This window comes from Pygoscelis adeliae, unplaced genomic scaffold, assembly GCF_000699105.1.
Source record: "Pygoscelis adeliae isolate BGI_AS28 unplaced genomic scaffold, ASM69910v1 Scaffold1000, whole genome shotgun sequence".
Lineage (NCBI taxonomy): Eukaryota > Metazoa > Chordata > Aves > Sphenisciformes > Spheniscidae > Pygoscelis > Pygoscelis adeliae.
Window position 1 is genome coordinate 47,541 of NW_008823952.1, and position 15,862 is coordinate 63,402.

Sequence of the window (15,862 nt, forward strand, 5' to 3'; positions counted from 1 at the left end):
CGGGCGGGCGCGCGAAGGAGCTGTGCGTGCGCGCGCCCGCCCTCCCCTCGGCACTCGCTGAGGGGACGCGGCGCGAAGGCGGCCTGTGACGCGCTTCCGAGCCCTCGGGGGGTTTTCCACGAACAGAGACGAGTTGTTCTGACTGAAAAAAGTCCTCGAGACAGTCTTTAATGGGGCCTAAAGCACGCGCTCCTGAGGGAAGTCCGGCCTCTTCCCCCACGAAGGCCCCAGCTGAGGCAGGCACGGAGCCCTGAACACTCTGGAGGCGGTTGCTACTCAGCTCCGGTAGATAAACCACCTCCCACTCACCCCCGAGGGGCAAGGTTCCTCAGACGGGCTCATAGCTCGTTTCACTCACCTCTGAAGGGAAGGGCCCCAGAGCTGCAAGCAGGACAGTGCAACTTCTCATGGGAAGAGTTTATGGTAAGATACTGAGGATTAGTTTTACTAATATTAATAGCAATATGGTTTAACACTTAAGCACAAAACAGAGAGCGAGAGGTACACTGGTTGGCAAAGTTTAAGATACTCCTATAGCTTTTAAAACATTCAGAAAAAATTGTGTTTTGGCTTGATAGTCTTGGGATGAGGGTTATCAAGTAAGAAAGCCTAGTCTTTGTGTAAGCCTTTCAATTAGGTTCTCAAACTCCATAAAGGCGGGCAGCATCAGCTTTCTTGTACATTGTGGCAAATGTTCCATCTTTCATATAATAGCTCTTTTGGCATCTGTCCAGTTGAGAGCAAATTAAATGGCACATTAAGCACTCAAATACTATGATAACTAATAGATTCAAGGACAGGCTAGTTCATGATCTGTTCACTTTTTTTTTTTTTAATCAATGACTTTATTTAAAAGTACCACTTGTGCTAATTTCTCCTTGAAGATGTTCATCCAGTCTGAGTGAACAGTAAGGGTCCTTCTATCTCAGAGACTCACAGATGCCTCAGATTTAACTAGAACTAACGATATATAACATTAAAGTCTCTGGTAACTGCAGCCAGTATTGCTTTAGTATCATGTACTGGGGATGCATTGTAAAATTTATTTGTGTTTCCTCATAAATAAATAAATCTAAGTCCACAATAAATATTCTTCCCTTCCTTTTCAAATACACTTAGCATAATTTCCAGTCAGAGACATCTCCAATTGCTTAGTAATTTGAGGAAATCCGATACCAAATGGATTTGTTAGGAAGCAATAAAGGTTACAGAAAGCAGCATGTGCTTGCACATCGACTTTCTTTGTTTTGCAATACCTCTGTCTGTACAAATCAAGTCTTACTTCTCCCTTAAAAAGAAAAATTAGCAGTAGGTTGTACACCTCATGATGTGCAACTGCTAATACCTTCCAGCTAGATAGCAGGCTTCTTTTCCCTTCCCTCCCTCTCTCCCCTTCCCCTATATACATGTCATACACACATGGATTTTCTCATGCTGCTGCAGGACACTGCATTTCCTCTAGGTCTTAGCCCCTGTCTATCCCAACCAAACCCACCTCAGGCTTAAGTGAAGATAACTGCAATACAAAGATGCTTATAGGAGGGAGGGGGGGGGGGAACTCTCAGTTGTCCTCAGCTACCATGCCTGAGAACCACCTGAAGCCAGAAATGGAAGTGTAAAATACCTGCACGTCCTCATTTCTTTTGCCCATCCTGTTCTAATCCCTCTTCCACAGGCTCTTGCGTATGAGAGCACAGTCTGCCCATTCGACTGTCAACCAGAAAAAAAAGTGGACACACAGTGTCACCTAGTGGCACTAGAAAAATCACTGTCTGGTCTCCAGCTTCCAGTGAGATCACTGGTATTTCACCCATCTTTTCCCATGGTCTTTTTAAAACGCCGCCTCTTTGTGAAACAAGTATGAATCCAGTCTTCAGACCTAAATTTTAATGTAAATGACTGAACTTTATTGAAGGTTTTGTAGTTAACAGGACTGTTAAGAGAGCAGAATATTTTACACCTCAAGTATAGTTAAGAGCTAATTCTCATGAGAATACAGTACAATTAAAAGCTAATATAAAAGGGCATCCTCCTTCCACCGTTCAAGATTTCATTATTTCTAAAATAAATGAAGTCAAGTTTAAAAATGTACTAAGCTTCAATGCTAGCAATCAGAAAGTTTCACTGTTCGGATGATTTTATTCCAGACATTTTTGCAATGCAGCATAATTTCACAGCCACAATGAAAAGATTTATGGCAGCTTGATACAAGTAGGATTTCAAAGTTGTCAAAAGGCCTTAAAAATATTATCTGCAGTTTAAAATGAATGATGATGAACTCCAAGTAAAAAAAAAAAAAACCAACAAACCAAAAAACACCCACTTCAAATGCATATGAAATGCAAAAGTAATGCCCTGCAGGCTACTGCAAAAGTGTTGACTTGTCCTCAAAGAGATCTGTCAGTCAGGACAGCTTCTGGATAAGCACCAAAATACATATGTTCCAGCAACGGGCACACCATTCCAGTTGCACAGAGGAAAATAAAGAGAGTAGGGAGTCTTCAATTGATCATAGGCAGTTTTGAGAAAGAAAATCATGTTGTGCTCAGTTTAAGATGCTTTAGTTGTTGGATACTAAGCACAAACACAAATGTTTTTATTATTTAAAAAAATCACAGTTGTGCCCTTTACATGTATTAAAGTGCATTAAGTCACCATTTTTAAAGCAGGCCAGAAAGTCCCTTTGAAATTGGTCCCTAAGCACTGCAGTAGCATTTGTAGTGGTAAAAGTAGTGTATTACAGAAAGCCTGTTTCACACCACCATTGTGAGTACAGTGAAATTCTGTAAATTGTTAGTGAAATATGTATTGAAGCTCAAAAAGGATAAGACAGTAGGAGTACAGAACAGCTTTGTTCTTGTGCTGTGGACAGAGATTACCTGTTGAAACTATCCCGCAGCCAGATACTTGTTTCCATGCACCTAAATATACTCTTTGCAGGCTTCCAGAGTATTTTCTGGTTGAGATAATTTGTACATAGGATTCCCTTAATGTCGATGTGCAGTATAGCATCGCTTTAATGGAGGACAGCTGTTTGTTAAAGCTAAAAACACCAATTTAAAAAGGCCCAGCACCTTGCAGCAAGTTTTCTAGTAAAAGGCCAATTTATTCTTCATCATCTTCTTCATAGTAACGATTCCTTTTGATCTGTTCTTCCACAGATAGATCTTCCATATCTTCACCCTCCCAGAAACCAACATCTTGGGACTTGCGATTCTGGTTAGGAGATGATTTCTTAGCAGTCACAACATTGGCTAAGCTGGAATGCTTAGGAGAATTGGGTTCAATGAATTCTTCATTTGGAATTTCTTGCTCTTCCATAGCGTGTTCTTCCTCATCTGTCTCTGCATTCACCTGGCCATTTTCTACAAAGTTATGCTCTGCCGTTTTGATACCAGACAATTCCCGTTCTTCCTCTACATTTTTCTCTTCAGCACTCTGGATGTTTCTATTCTCAACCTTCTTTTCCTTTTGCTTTTTGTCTACCACAACCTCTCTCTCCAGTTCCTCGCTTCTTTTCGATGTGTCTCTCTCTGCCTTAGAAGGAGAAGATGAATTCTCTGTTTTATGACCTTTAACAGATATTGTTCTAAACGAGGCTGCTACTGTAAAGGGACGACTTCTTTCCTTCAGGGAGGAAGTTCTTCTTAACTTTTTGAGATCCAGATCCACATCCTCCAGCACATCTGGCTTGGAAATCTCTTCTTCCGGGGGCCATTTGGGTTTGAATACTTTGATGCCCTCATCTAAGGCACTTCCTTGAATACCTTGGTCAGATGGAGGCGGCCAGGCAATCCTGAGCTTTTTTGTTTCTGCTGGTCTCTCTTCTCTTTCAGGCAAAGCTGAAGCTTTTGCTTCCATGCTTGCTGCCAGAACTCCTACTTTTGCAATTGGGGCATCCTCCACTCCTGGGCTTTGCGGACTTTCTGTTGCATATACACCGTGGACAGATTTCTCCGGGGATTCTTCACGTTCAGTTTTGCCTGCCCATAATTCCTTATGCTGTTTGTGTCCAAAGCCTTCATCATAATTGCCTTTAGATTTGAAGAGCTGATTGAAGTGAGGCTTGCAGTAAATATTCCCACGCAGAGATGCATATGTCCCAAGACTGTTCAGGAAAATACAAAGTCAAATGTTAGCATTCTGTGTCTCAGCCACCGAGATGGGTGTATATTTTAGTTACGTTACTGAAGAGATTCAATTTCAGTCTTCCAATATGTTTAGAAAAAGACAAGCTTACAGCTTTCATGAGTTTGTATGGCCCTCTTTTCAAACGTCAGGAGTTCTTCACAAAATTGGACATTACATTTTTCCCCACATAAAATTACATTAAGAGTTTAAAAATAGACTCCATCAAGTGCAAAAGCCACCGGCAGATACCACTCCTACGCTCCTCTCCAATTCGCTGGATTACGGTTGCCTTCAGCTCAGCTAAGCCTGAACAGCATCCTACTCGGCTGCTGAGGAGGAAAGCTACACTTCCTAGACAGCAGCCAAATGGAGTGGTGTGTTTACCTGAGTTTACTGTTGCAATAGGAACAGCGGAAACAGCTGATGTGAAACACCTGCTGGTTGGCAAAGAGCCTTTCCATCGGGTACACAGTCTTCTGACACCCGACACAGGTTTCCTTCATTGGCAACTGAAATTTCTATGGGAAGAAGAGAAAGCTTGTTAACTGGAAAACTAATCAACTGCTAGGGGACTTGGCTTGCGTTCATGCACAGCTTCCAGAGTTCTCAGAAAAATTGCAGCGATTCACTTTCTGCAACTCAATGCTAATTATGGCGGAGTGGGTTCTGGTGGGCAACGAGTGAGGAAGAGGCTACGGCAGGCCCACAGGATTGCTGTGGCTTGACAGTGAGCCAAGATTTTGCCCCAGTGAATTCCACAGCTAAAGCATCACAAGTTGAGCAATGGTTGAGAAGGAACAATGAAAATACTAGAACTTAGTTATAACTGAGCCAGTTCCCAAAAAGCCATCTAATCTATTTCTGCAACCTCGATTTTTCTTTATAGGAAAATTATGAAGAAATATTCAGGTAGATTGCAGTCAGTACAAGACTTACCAAAATTTTAAAAAAAGCACAGAAAGAGAGCCGAAATAACCTCAAAATAAAAGGTAGAGGGTGGGAGAGGAAAGGAGTGAAACAGGCTGCTCAACAGTTTGAAATGATCCACTTTTGCTAAATGCTCTCCTCTCTTAAAGAGGAGGAAATAGTCTCAGCACAGATGCAGGCAGCAGGAAACACTTCTGACTTCATTTGTAAGCAATTCCAGTTCTATCGCAAAGAAACTATACTCAGGTTTCAAGACACGCAGCCCTCAAACTTGCTCAAGACTTAAAGTGAACAGGGCTTTGAGGTTAAACAGCTAAAATTGTTTATGTGCTCACTAAGAGAATTTCCTGAACATTTAGTGCAAGGGTAAGCTTAAACACTAAGGAGTCAAGTGTCACTGCTGCGCTGTATGGGAACGATTTCAGATTTTGTTTTCCGACAGCATCAAGGAAGCAAGTACATTGTCCATGAAAAAAGGTCACTTGATGCCATTCACTTCTTGGAATCTATTAAGCTTGGCCAATAGGGAAGACACTTTAAAGGAAAAATTAAATAACTTACAGTTGAAAAATTGGCAGTCTCAGGCTGCATGTTGATTACAACTACTTTAGCGGCAGGGTAAAAGACTGCCTAGGCTCTGTACCATGGGTCTGCATAGACACATTGATATTGTAGCTTTTCTTTGACAAAGAATTACCTGCTACAAACTTACTAAAAAGCTTTAAGGAAAAATATGATGGCTAAAGAAAAAACAGGAAGGTCACAGGAAGACATAATTACAGCAATTTATTTATAACAGACTAGAAACAATGGTCAGGCAATGAAACTTGCAATACGTGAGGGACAGATTGCTGAAGACAGAGCCAGCTGAAGTCAGTGTGTCACCATCATAAAGTTTGCTGCCAATTTAATTCGAGTTTAATAGGTATTTCAATTTTTTTAAGGCATTGCTTGAAGTTATAGTAGATTAAAGTTCTAATTATGATGACAGCTTGACCAACAAAAGTTCAGAGTTCCTTTTGGAAAAAAAATCCACAATTTCTAGGTGCTGCCAAAACTGCATATGAATTCTGAATTTTAAGTCACTAAATGAAATCTCAAAAAATGAGACTTTACCGATGCAAAAAAAAATCTAATCATCCATGCTTGCCACAGGGAGCAAGGCAGCAACAATTTGCTTGCCCATCAAAAAGTAACTCTCCCTGGAAGCTTAGTTTAGCAAGATGACATTACCGTGCTGGCATGTGCTTCTGCAATGCACATCCCCATCTAAGAGGAGGAACTTACTTGCATAACAATGAGCCCTATGTCTGATGGAGAGGCGTTTCGGGGCGTGAAGAGAAAGAAATTCCTTTCCAGGCATACTACAGATAGGAGCTACAGGAGGAAGGTGAGGCCCAATAAATATAAAAAAACTTGAGAGAAAGCTGAGAGTTGAGCTCACATTAGGAGGGAAGCAGAAGGCAGGAGTAGAGGTTAGGAACCAAGAACAGGAAACAGAAGCTGGAAGAGACAAATAGGAACCTTACATGAATAAACAGCATCTGGGTTTCTATCTCAGCAGTACAGCATCTAAAGCAGTAACAAGGCAGAGGACTAAAATGGTTCTAATAATACAGAGAGCACAGAGGACCAAGATACACAGGTTGTGTGTATCTTGTATGCTGCAACAGATTGAGATTACAAAAACGTTATAGGCAGCTCTAATTTCACATACTGGCATTTATACTCCAGAACACTAGGAAGCCACATCTCACTGGTCTTCATGAGGCCAGCGCTGTTCCTCTCAAAGATGGGGAAAACAACAAAAGCACAGTTGTTTCCTCAGGAGTGAGCCAGGAAGTCTGTGGCAGCCCAGGGAATAGGCATCCTAACTCCAGACAGCACACGTGACAAGAAAGTACAGTGTGATCAAAACGCTCAGCACTGCCGTTTCTGTGTCTAATAAGATTAGCAAATACATTCCTATCCAAGAAGTTCTCCATCTGCTTTATAGCTCCCGCTAAAGAAAATGTAACATTAAGGACTTGCTATTCAGAATGCCAAACTCTGTCTGTGGAGCCAGTCACCGCAGTGCCCTTACTAGAAAGTTGCTACCAACTGCAGTTACCTTGGGAACAGCTGGAAGAGGAGGGTGGGAAGCCAAGTCCCAGCCTACAGTCAGGACCTCAGTGCCAGTCTCTAGGAGCACTGACTTTACAAGAGGCATAGACAAGCCCTGATACGATCCCCTGCTCAAACCCCTTTTCCCACACCGAAGAGAAACTGCCTCTGTCACAGGGGCACGCTGTTGTAACAGCAGCAGGGCAACTCCCAGCAAGCAACTCAAACTCAGTCTTTGAAGAAGACCTGACAGTTTTGAGATGCTTTTCCATTCTGAATTCAAGTTCCCTCATGAACACAGTCTGATGAAGACAGATCAGATATTGATACAGTTACTGCCAGACCCTTTGTGACCACATTGGTTGCATTAAAGCTTTTCAATATTAAAGAGAGAAGTTAGTTGTTTTTAACCATCACCGATGTTTGAGAATAAATAGCTGCTTTACCTTCACTCCTTTTGGCAGAGATGCATCTGTCTGGCCAGCAGGTTTAGAACCAAAGTTTTGCTGCTTTGTGCTGACAGGTTTCTGAACTTCTGTCTTGCTCTCCAAGCTTTGTCCAACTAAGGGAACGCAGGAGGAAGAAAAGGTAATTACAATGACTTTTAAACCATGGAAAGCTTATGCTCATAAGACCGAACAGCAATCCTACCAGCTAAGGGCTAACATTTTTTTCTTGAACATCTGCTATTAAACCTTTAGCTCTAGATACTTAAACATGATCATTCTACTTTTCCGATTTACCAGGAAAGTTAAGTTGGTATGTAAAGAAAACTAATATACAGGGATCCAACATCTAACTTCCAGGAACTGTTCTTCATTTCTGCAAAGTGCTCACGTGTGGGCTTCAATTTAGGTGTAAAGCTAAGGCAACATGAGAACATGCTTACGTCCTTTACTGAATAGGAACTTGTCCATCTCTGGACAACACCAAAGACACTTGGTAATTGTCCTGCATTAATAAGTACTTCAGCCTATTGACTGATGTAGTAGCTGCCAGAGCTCTAAGTTTAAGTCCAAATGGTGAGGAAGCTACACTTAAGTACGTTCAATCAGAGCAAACAAGAGTTACAGATGTCTTAGAATTACAATTGCAAATGAACTGCTAAACCTGAAAGAAATTCTTACAACATTTGAGCTAGGCACAGGACAGATTTTTAGTACAAGACAGGTTTTTATTGGGTCAAATTCATCATTTGACAGGACTGATCTTAAGCATCCTACACACAACTGGGCAGAGTTAGTGCTTTTCCTCAGCCATGTGCTTTACTCCCGTTGAGGCAGGAGAACAAGTGCTTACCACTGCCATCCTCTAGAAGACCAGAGTGGAAAGACAAGCTGTTCTCACCTACAGAAGCCTGCAAGAGAATATTAGACCATGAGCACCTTTGACCTTCTGAAGTCTGAATAATCATGGCCTAAGTAACACAACAGGCAGTTTGACACTCTAAGTACTTAAACAGGAAGACACTGGCCACACCGAGGTGCACATGAAGCTACTTTTTGTTTTGTAGGGCACAAGGCAGAGTCCAGCTGACTGCCAAGAATGTTAGTCCTTGCTACCAGGTAGACATCCTCATAATTTTACAGCTCTTGCAATATTCAGATCATCTGCAATAGTATTCACACACACACACACATCATATTTTTGTCTTCCCAAACACCTGCAGCTTGTACACCTTTATCTGTTAGTCTTCAGAAATCCTTGTTGATTTCGTTGATGTACCTCCCAGGTTTTCTTACTTAGAAATCCCTTAACACCAAGCAGTACACATTTACTGGAAATCTCATGGCTTCCTCCAACATTTGATACATCTATGACATTTAAACATTCAGCAAAGACAGTACTTTTGGAAAAAAAAGAAAAAAGGAAAAAATAACAGCTGAATTTTAAAAAAAGCTTTTGTAGAACTCGAAGTCTGCTGTTCCCAGGTTGGGACAAACATGCCTGGACCTATCCTGTTCATCCTCCTTCAGAAACAGATTAATATTTAAAAACAAAACAAAACTTTTTAGAAAAGTTCAATATAAACCAGTTTCAGATACTAAACATGTTACAGATAAAGCTCTTGATGTATATTTCTTTATTAAACTTGGCACTATTGCTATTAAATCAAATAGTTGTAAATAGCTACACTGAGAAACTAAAGTACTGTAACAAGATTAACTGCAAATCATCACTAATTCACTTTAATGATTGGAAAGTCCATTGCAAGCAACTGAAGTTTGCAAATTAATGAAGTAATGAGGAAGCAAGTTACATATATTAACATACTCTGGTCTACTGAAAAAAAAAACTATAACACTAGTATACTGGGAAGTGGATCAGCATGTTCTGTGGCTGTTAAAGAGTCACACATGTCTGGCTACTAAATCTTTCACAGATTTTCACAGTGTGAAAAATGACAGAGAAGGTTAGCAAGTTTCTTTCGTTTCCTTTTTGCCAGAGGATTCCCATTTCTGACATTTACTACTAGTAGTTTTAATTAGGCTTATTTCCAAAGTTCATCATGTCATTTCAAAAGGACAATCCTGGCTCTCAAACAATGTTCTATTCAGGTTCTTTATTGCACCTGGACACCTCAACAAGTAACTTCACAATTACAGCTGAATGCAAGAAATTTTATTCAAATCTTCCATTCAACAACAGAGAAGTATTCTGATTTAACAGGTGTTCTTTTAATTAACTCACCTTTTAGCAAAAAGCAGCCTCCACCAGTTAAACATGAAGCTGCTCAGCTGTCAGCGAGGAACAGCTGAAAGCAACGATTTGGCCCCTTGCCCAAGGAAGGCTGGAAAGCTCTAAAAGCCCTCCTGGCATTAGGCTGCCACGTGTTCAGAATGGCTGGAATACACAGTACCCCATTATTATTCAGCTACTTTTATCCTGTTTGCTGTCCCCAGTTTAGTATACAAATGCATGAGCGTGCTTTATTATCTCTAATTCACAGAGTAATTTAGTCTCAATTTACAGCTGAAGCTCAAAACCAGGAACAAACCCAAACTGGCATTTTCAGTTACCTTAATCAAAATTTAGCCACTAAATGCAGAAGAAACAGTGATAAACTCCTTTTACGTGTGTCACACAACTCTTCTCATGGGGTTTTTTCCTGGTGTGGTTTCTTTTTTCTTTTATTAAAAAAGAAACAAAAACCACCAGAACTCACAAACAAGACATATACCTAGCTATGAATCATCTTTTTACAGTTAGGGAACACGACACAAAAAGTTTAGGTGGCTTCATCATAGTCGTCAAAAACTAATGGCAGAGTTAAAAAAAAAAAAAAGAACAAAAAACCCCCACAAAATCATCAGAGGTTTCAGCCCTAGTCAGCTACTGAAGCCATCAGAAAATACACAAGTATGATAGTGAAGGATTCTGCCACACTACAGGCATGTCATTAATGAGAAGACAGGGGAACTCTCCAAGAAAACATAAAATTTGTCTCTAGATATTCTCTACAACTGCTTAAAAGTCTTCCACAGAGACGTGCTAACTTATAATTCAGATACAGTCTAAGAAAATAATTAAAAAAAAAGAATCAGGAATTCTGCAGCATGTAAACAATCTGTATCAGCTGCTCATATTCAATTTCTAGATGGCATGTGGAACAAGTATATCAGCTGTGCTTCTACAACTAGTTCCACTTAAAGTGAAGTCCTTGATCTTCACCAGCATAAGCATCTTACCTTCTCCCCATCCTGATAGGAAATGGAGTCCTCAAGACTTGGTGGCATATTCTCCTTCTGCTCAGATTTGTAATTCTTGAGTTCACTTTCATTGGCTTGAATCTCATTCTATAGAATAAAGCACTTGAAAGTTGACAGGTTCTTTTCCCCTAGGAAAATACTTGCTATTTTTCTTAAAATCTTTTAAAAACTGTTTTCCTAGTATATACAGTGATAATTAAGGGAAGGGGCCTAAAAATCTATACAAACTTGGTAAGTGATACATTCTAATGAAGAAATTACTCTATGGAGGTAATGCCAGCATTTTTCTAAACAACGCCTTTTCTTTACTTCCAGATTCCTGTTTAAAATCAACTCTCACTTCCCCTGCTCAGTCCACATCTTCCTTTTCCCGAAATGTTAACCTTTCATTTGAAATTACACGTATTTCAAGCCAAGCACTATCTAAAGCACTGTGTAATTGAAAAATACAGTTCAACATAAAAGCAAATCCTACCCTTGCTTCAATACTAGTCAAAAACCTAATTCTGTTATTTACCAAGACTTTGTTCTTGACAAACTGACTTAAGATTTTCACAGAAGAATCTTTCAGACTGAAAAAAAAATAATCCAGTGAAACCTTGTGTTTCTTTCACTGCCACAGGATACAAGACAATTGGAGAAAGACTCGTGCTTTTCACAAGGCATCTTCTCTGTAACATGAAAGAGAAACAGCCAAATGCCAGCACCAGCATCTTACCGGATTTTGTAAACAAGCCTGCACAAAACCAACCATGTCTAATAGGTATGTAATTGAATGTTAGAATTTCAATGTATAGATCTCTAAATATGCTGTCCATCATCTCTCCCTCCCCTTCCTGTATCACTTGCAATGCATAGAAATGATTGCTTCTCACCCTTACTCTAACCAACTGTAAAAGTGTCTATCAGTTTTAATCCAGGCCTAATTACACCACAATGCCTTCAAAATAGTTGTTCCCAAGAGGGATTATGGCTTTTCTTTGTAGCACAGATGTGACACATTTTAAGAGAAGGGAAGTACAAATACCACACTACCATATCAAAAGAGCCCTAGTTGCTTTGTCAGCAGGGAAGGAGAACATCCAAGAGTTATGGCTGCTATTGGAACACAGAAGTACTGCAAACATTGGCCTCAGAAACGTTGTTTGCTCCATCTATGTGGTGCCCTTGTTGATGTGCCAGACCAAAATCAAAAGAGATTCTGCCAAATGGGACATCCTAAGAGCATCAGGCTGGACCGACACTCAAACTGGTAGCGTTGGGGATTTGCAAACAAGAGTCTCAAGATACATCTATGGTAAATCTCTCGCCATTAGGACATAGTTTAGTGGATCAGCTACCATTCTGAGCCACAAACTGGAAAAGGCAATCTAGCAAACTGAATCCTGGTGAGAAACAGGATGCAAAAATCAGCAATTAGCAGTTAGTCAGATTTGTTGCATTGGCTGCAATTATTTTCCATTCATGCAGTGAAGTTTACTCGACTTTCCTCCCAAGGGTTGGAGAATTAGACCCACTCTGCATATGAAATTCAGAAATCATTTCAGCCAGGTAGAGACTTTTGCCTGTCTACAAAGCATGGAAGCATGCACTCTTCCAAAGCTTAGAACCATCATTTTTGGCTTTTATTTCCAGTGCAAGTTTCCTAACTTAAAAAGGCCTATCCTCTTAAAATTTACTACTCTAGTTAATAAAAATCATACTTAAGCACTAAAAGTTCCCATCATTAAGCAAAAGTATCTGACAGTTCCAGCAAATGTACTTCAGCACTTTTTAACAAAAGCTTAGATTCTTGCAATCTCTTCAGCTGCAATACTTCACCATGATTCATTAATTGCTCATTTCCTGATCAAATATCTGCAAAATTGGCACGGGTTCATTCACTGCAAGAGTCTAATGGGATTCAGATAATGGGTGAAGACTTGAAGGGATGTGAAAAGCAAAAGGGAGGAAAGCTGACTGGAGATCCCAAAGCTGCAGGCCAAGAGATCCAGGTTCTGCGCACTGTATGACACTGAAAGTCACTCCATCTTACTGTGCCTCAGTTTCCCCTAGCTTACAGCTAATGTACAATACAGAATTGAGTTTGGGTTTTTAGTTTTTTAAAAAACAACAACAACAAACACGCAAAGAGCTACAGACATGCAGAAAGAAAAAGAATATAAGCTATTTTTCAGAAGGACCTCAGTCAGGGTGCCAGCAATTAATTCCTTGGAAAACTTTCAAGATTATTCCAGGAAGATGCAAATACTTATTTCTTTCTGCAGTATGTAGAGGCAACTCTTCATTAGAAATTACTCCTATGGGCACAAAGTTATTTTCAAAAGAAGATGGCATTATCTTCAAAAAGCCTGGTTTCCATAAGGTCTTCTTTCCAGTCTCAGGTTGGGACAAAAATTCACTTCTACACAAGCCAAAGAACATACTTACCGTGGTAATGAGGCCTGTGGAACTGCCCTGCTTGGACACAGCTGCCTGATACTTCGCCAGCCTATCCTTTATTGAAGTTTCTGTTAAGCGAGGCATCTCCAGGCTTTTCTTGGTCTCTGCCTTATCTGGGCTGAGTGCTGGACTAATATCTACAAGATGCCCTGGAAAAAGAACTACATGAATAAAGGGTAACTTTCAGGAGCACCAGTAGACCTGTTTACAGAAAGATTTACAAATCCCATCCCTTCACCACTCCCAAGACCACAGAAATTCCAGATCTGAAGAGCACAGAAATGCTTCAGTCAAAGGTTTATGCTCCAAGTCTCATAATTAATCCAGCTAGTTTCAGAAGTAGCGTATTCACCAGATGCAGCGTCCAGCCAGTAGTCTCAGAAGTAATGAGAGCAAACAGTTTTAACACTGAAGATTGTTTCGCTGTTATTGTCAAATGAAAGCAGCTGCTAGAGTGGCTAAATGGAAACATACATCGTTCCTGTAGTGGAACAGTTGTCAAAGTCTTTTGGGGAAAACACGGGAAACGAGGAAGGAAGTCTCACGTGCCACTTCCACCTTCTCCGTGAAAATAATTTATCGCATGACATGTTACAGATGAGGATCTCGAGAACGGACATGTTATGAAATAATTCAGTTTAGTCTCGCAGGAACATTTGAAGCATCTGTTTTTATCTCAAGAGGAAAGAAACATTTGGGAGCTTAAGTCTTTGCATAGGTACAGATCCCCTGACTCTCAGAACTATGCCCCATTACTTGCCATCCATCTTTCGCTTTTGCTGTCAGATGTTAGCCAAACAGGTTTAAAAAGCCAGCTCCTGTGACTGTTCTGCTATCTAACTTCCTTGTATAATGGTCAGGTCTTCAGTAATAAGCTTAACTGTTCAATAAAGAATGATAAAAAAAATGACCTTTCACTAGCTAGTGGCCTTGAATGACTAGTAAGTTGTATGAATCATTAAGGTGCCTCGTGGGGACAATAAACAAATGTAAGTAGTTCTTGCCATTCTCTCCAGTATTGCTCAAATAAGGACACAATGCGCATCACTAAGTAGTAAGATATATTAGCCATAGGCTGAAAACACAAAGGACTGTAAATGCTTTGTTAGAAAACAGTCTCTAAACATACAAAAAATACCTAATTTTGCTCAAGTCATACGGCTAGCTGTAGTTACCTGTGTCTGGACAAGGTAGGAGGGATGAGAATTAAAGCAAGAAGGAAGAAGGCATATTGTCTTGTCTGTTAACTACTTTCTAAATTAGTTTGACTATTAAAAGTAGTTCTAGGATGGTCCTAGGGGGTTCCATTCCTTAACGTGCTAGTTATCGCCTTGGTTTCCCGCACTTAAGAGTATAACAGTTTAAAATTCACAGCAAGACTTAATTCATTAAATGCAATGCTCGCATGGACTTTACAGATGGAAGATGGCTGCACTTCCTTCCATTTCTGAAAGGCAAAAGTTATTTCCATTGTATTGTATAAAGTAGTTTTATTTTACAAACAAAAACCACAACAGAAACCATGAGGTTTACTGACCTGATGTACTATGGCTCTTCTCTCCTTGGCCAACATCAAAGTCCTCTGAAGAGAGGCTGTTTTCAGAAATCCTCCTACCGACTGCTGTCTTCCTCTGGTCTCTAGGGACCTGTTAGAGACAAGACCCACCTATCAGCTGCCTGGACAAAGATTGTTGCGTATAATCCTTTAAGATGCACAGGTGTCACTAGCAAATCTGCTTTACTGGAATAAGCAAGTCCAGCAGGTGACGTCTTATTTAACCAATATAAAGTTTGATCACAGAATACCTGATCCTCTGTAACCTGGAAAACACTTTCTTGAAGAGGTCAGTAGATGCCCTTTGACTAGTTATCTTTGTTGAAAAGTCAGAGAACCACAAAGATCAGATTTTTAGGCATTTACCACTGCAAATACAAAAGTTCAGTCTAGATTTTTGCATTTCATACAATTTCTTTTGAAGCTAATGTTCAAGGTCATTTTATGAAGATTTAAAATTAGAAAAAGGATTAAAGGAGTGAGCTATCAAAAATTTGCACTGATTTTCAGCAACAGAAAGAAGAATAAATACTACTGTAAATAAAGTTATCTAAAGTTACTTGTTTTGATTTGTATAGCTCATGCATTTGCTACCAAATAATTCCCTAATTAGGTCTGATAAGGCTTGAAGCTTAAGCAGGAGAGTGCTAGAGATAAATATTCTCAGATATCCAGGATAATCGCTATCGGCAAGGCTGCAGTGCTGGGCAGGGTGTTCTGTAGCACTGCCACACAGATGCTCTGGCTGGCTCAATCAGATTTGATACTCATTTGTTGAGACCAACTCCCCAAAATATAACGCTCAATAAAAGAAATTGTGAAAAGAAATTTCACCAGCTTTGATAAATGCTCATGAAGTGCAGAGTTTAATTTGACTTCATCAAGATAGGATGTTTCCACAGCTGAAAGTCAACCTATAAAATACTAGAACGTGATAGATTTTTGTTCCCTCCCTAGGAAGAGTTAAATCACAGAGCCAGTTTGAAATTAAGAT

General features: G+C 40.1%; 1 protein-coding gene across 1 annotated transcript in view; it reads right to left on the reverse strand.

Moving 5' to 3' along the window:
* Positions 1-1,891: 1,891 nt before the first annotated feature.
* LIMA1 (LIM domain and actin binding 1) overlaps positions 1,892-15,862 on the reverse strand; it is a 23,771-nt gene continuing 9,800 nt past the window's right edge. The window contains exons 4-10 of the mRNA XM_009321284.1: positions 14,851-14,959; positions 13,302-13,462; positions 10,851-10,958; positions 8,461-8,518; positions 7,608-7,723; positions 4,516-4,649; positions 1,892-4,108 (exon numbers count right to left, since the gene is read on the reverse strand). Coding sequence (XP_009319559.1) covers positions 3,106-4,108; positions 4,516-4,649; positions 7,608-7,723; positions 8,461-8,518; positions 10,851-10,958; positions 13,302-13,462; positions 14,851-14,959 — 1,689 coding nt within the window. The 3' untranslated portion in view covers positions 1,892-3,105. The remainder of the gene's footprint in view (positions 4,109-4,515; positions 4,650-7,607; positions 7,724-8,460; positions 8,519-10,850; positions 10,959-13,301; positions 13,463-14,850; positions 14,960-15,862) is intronic.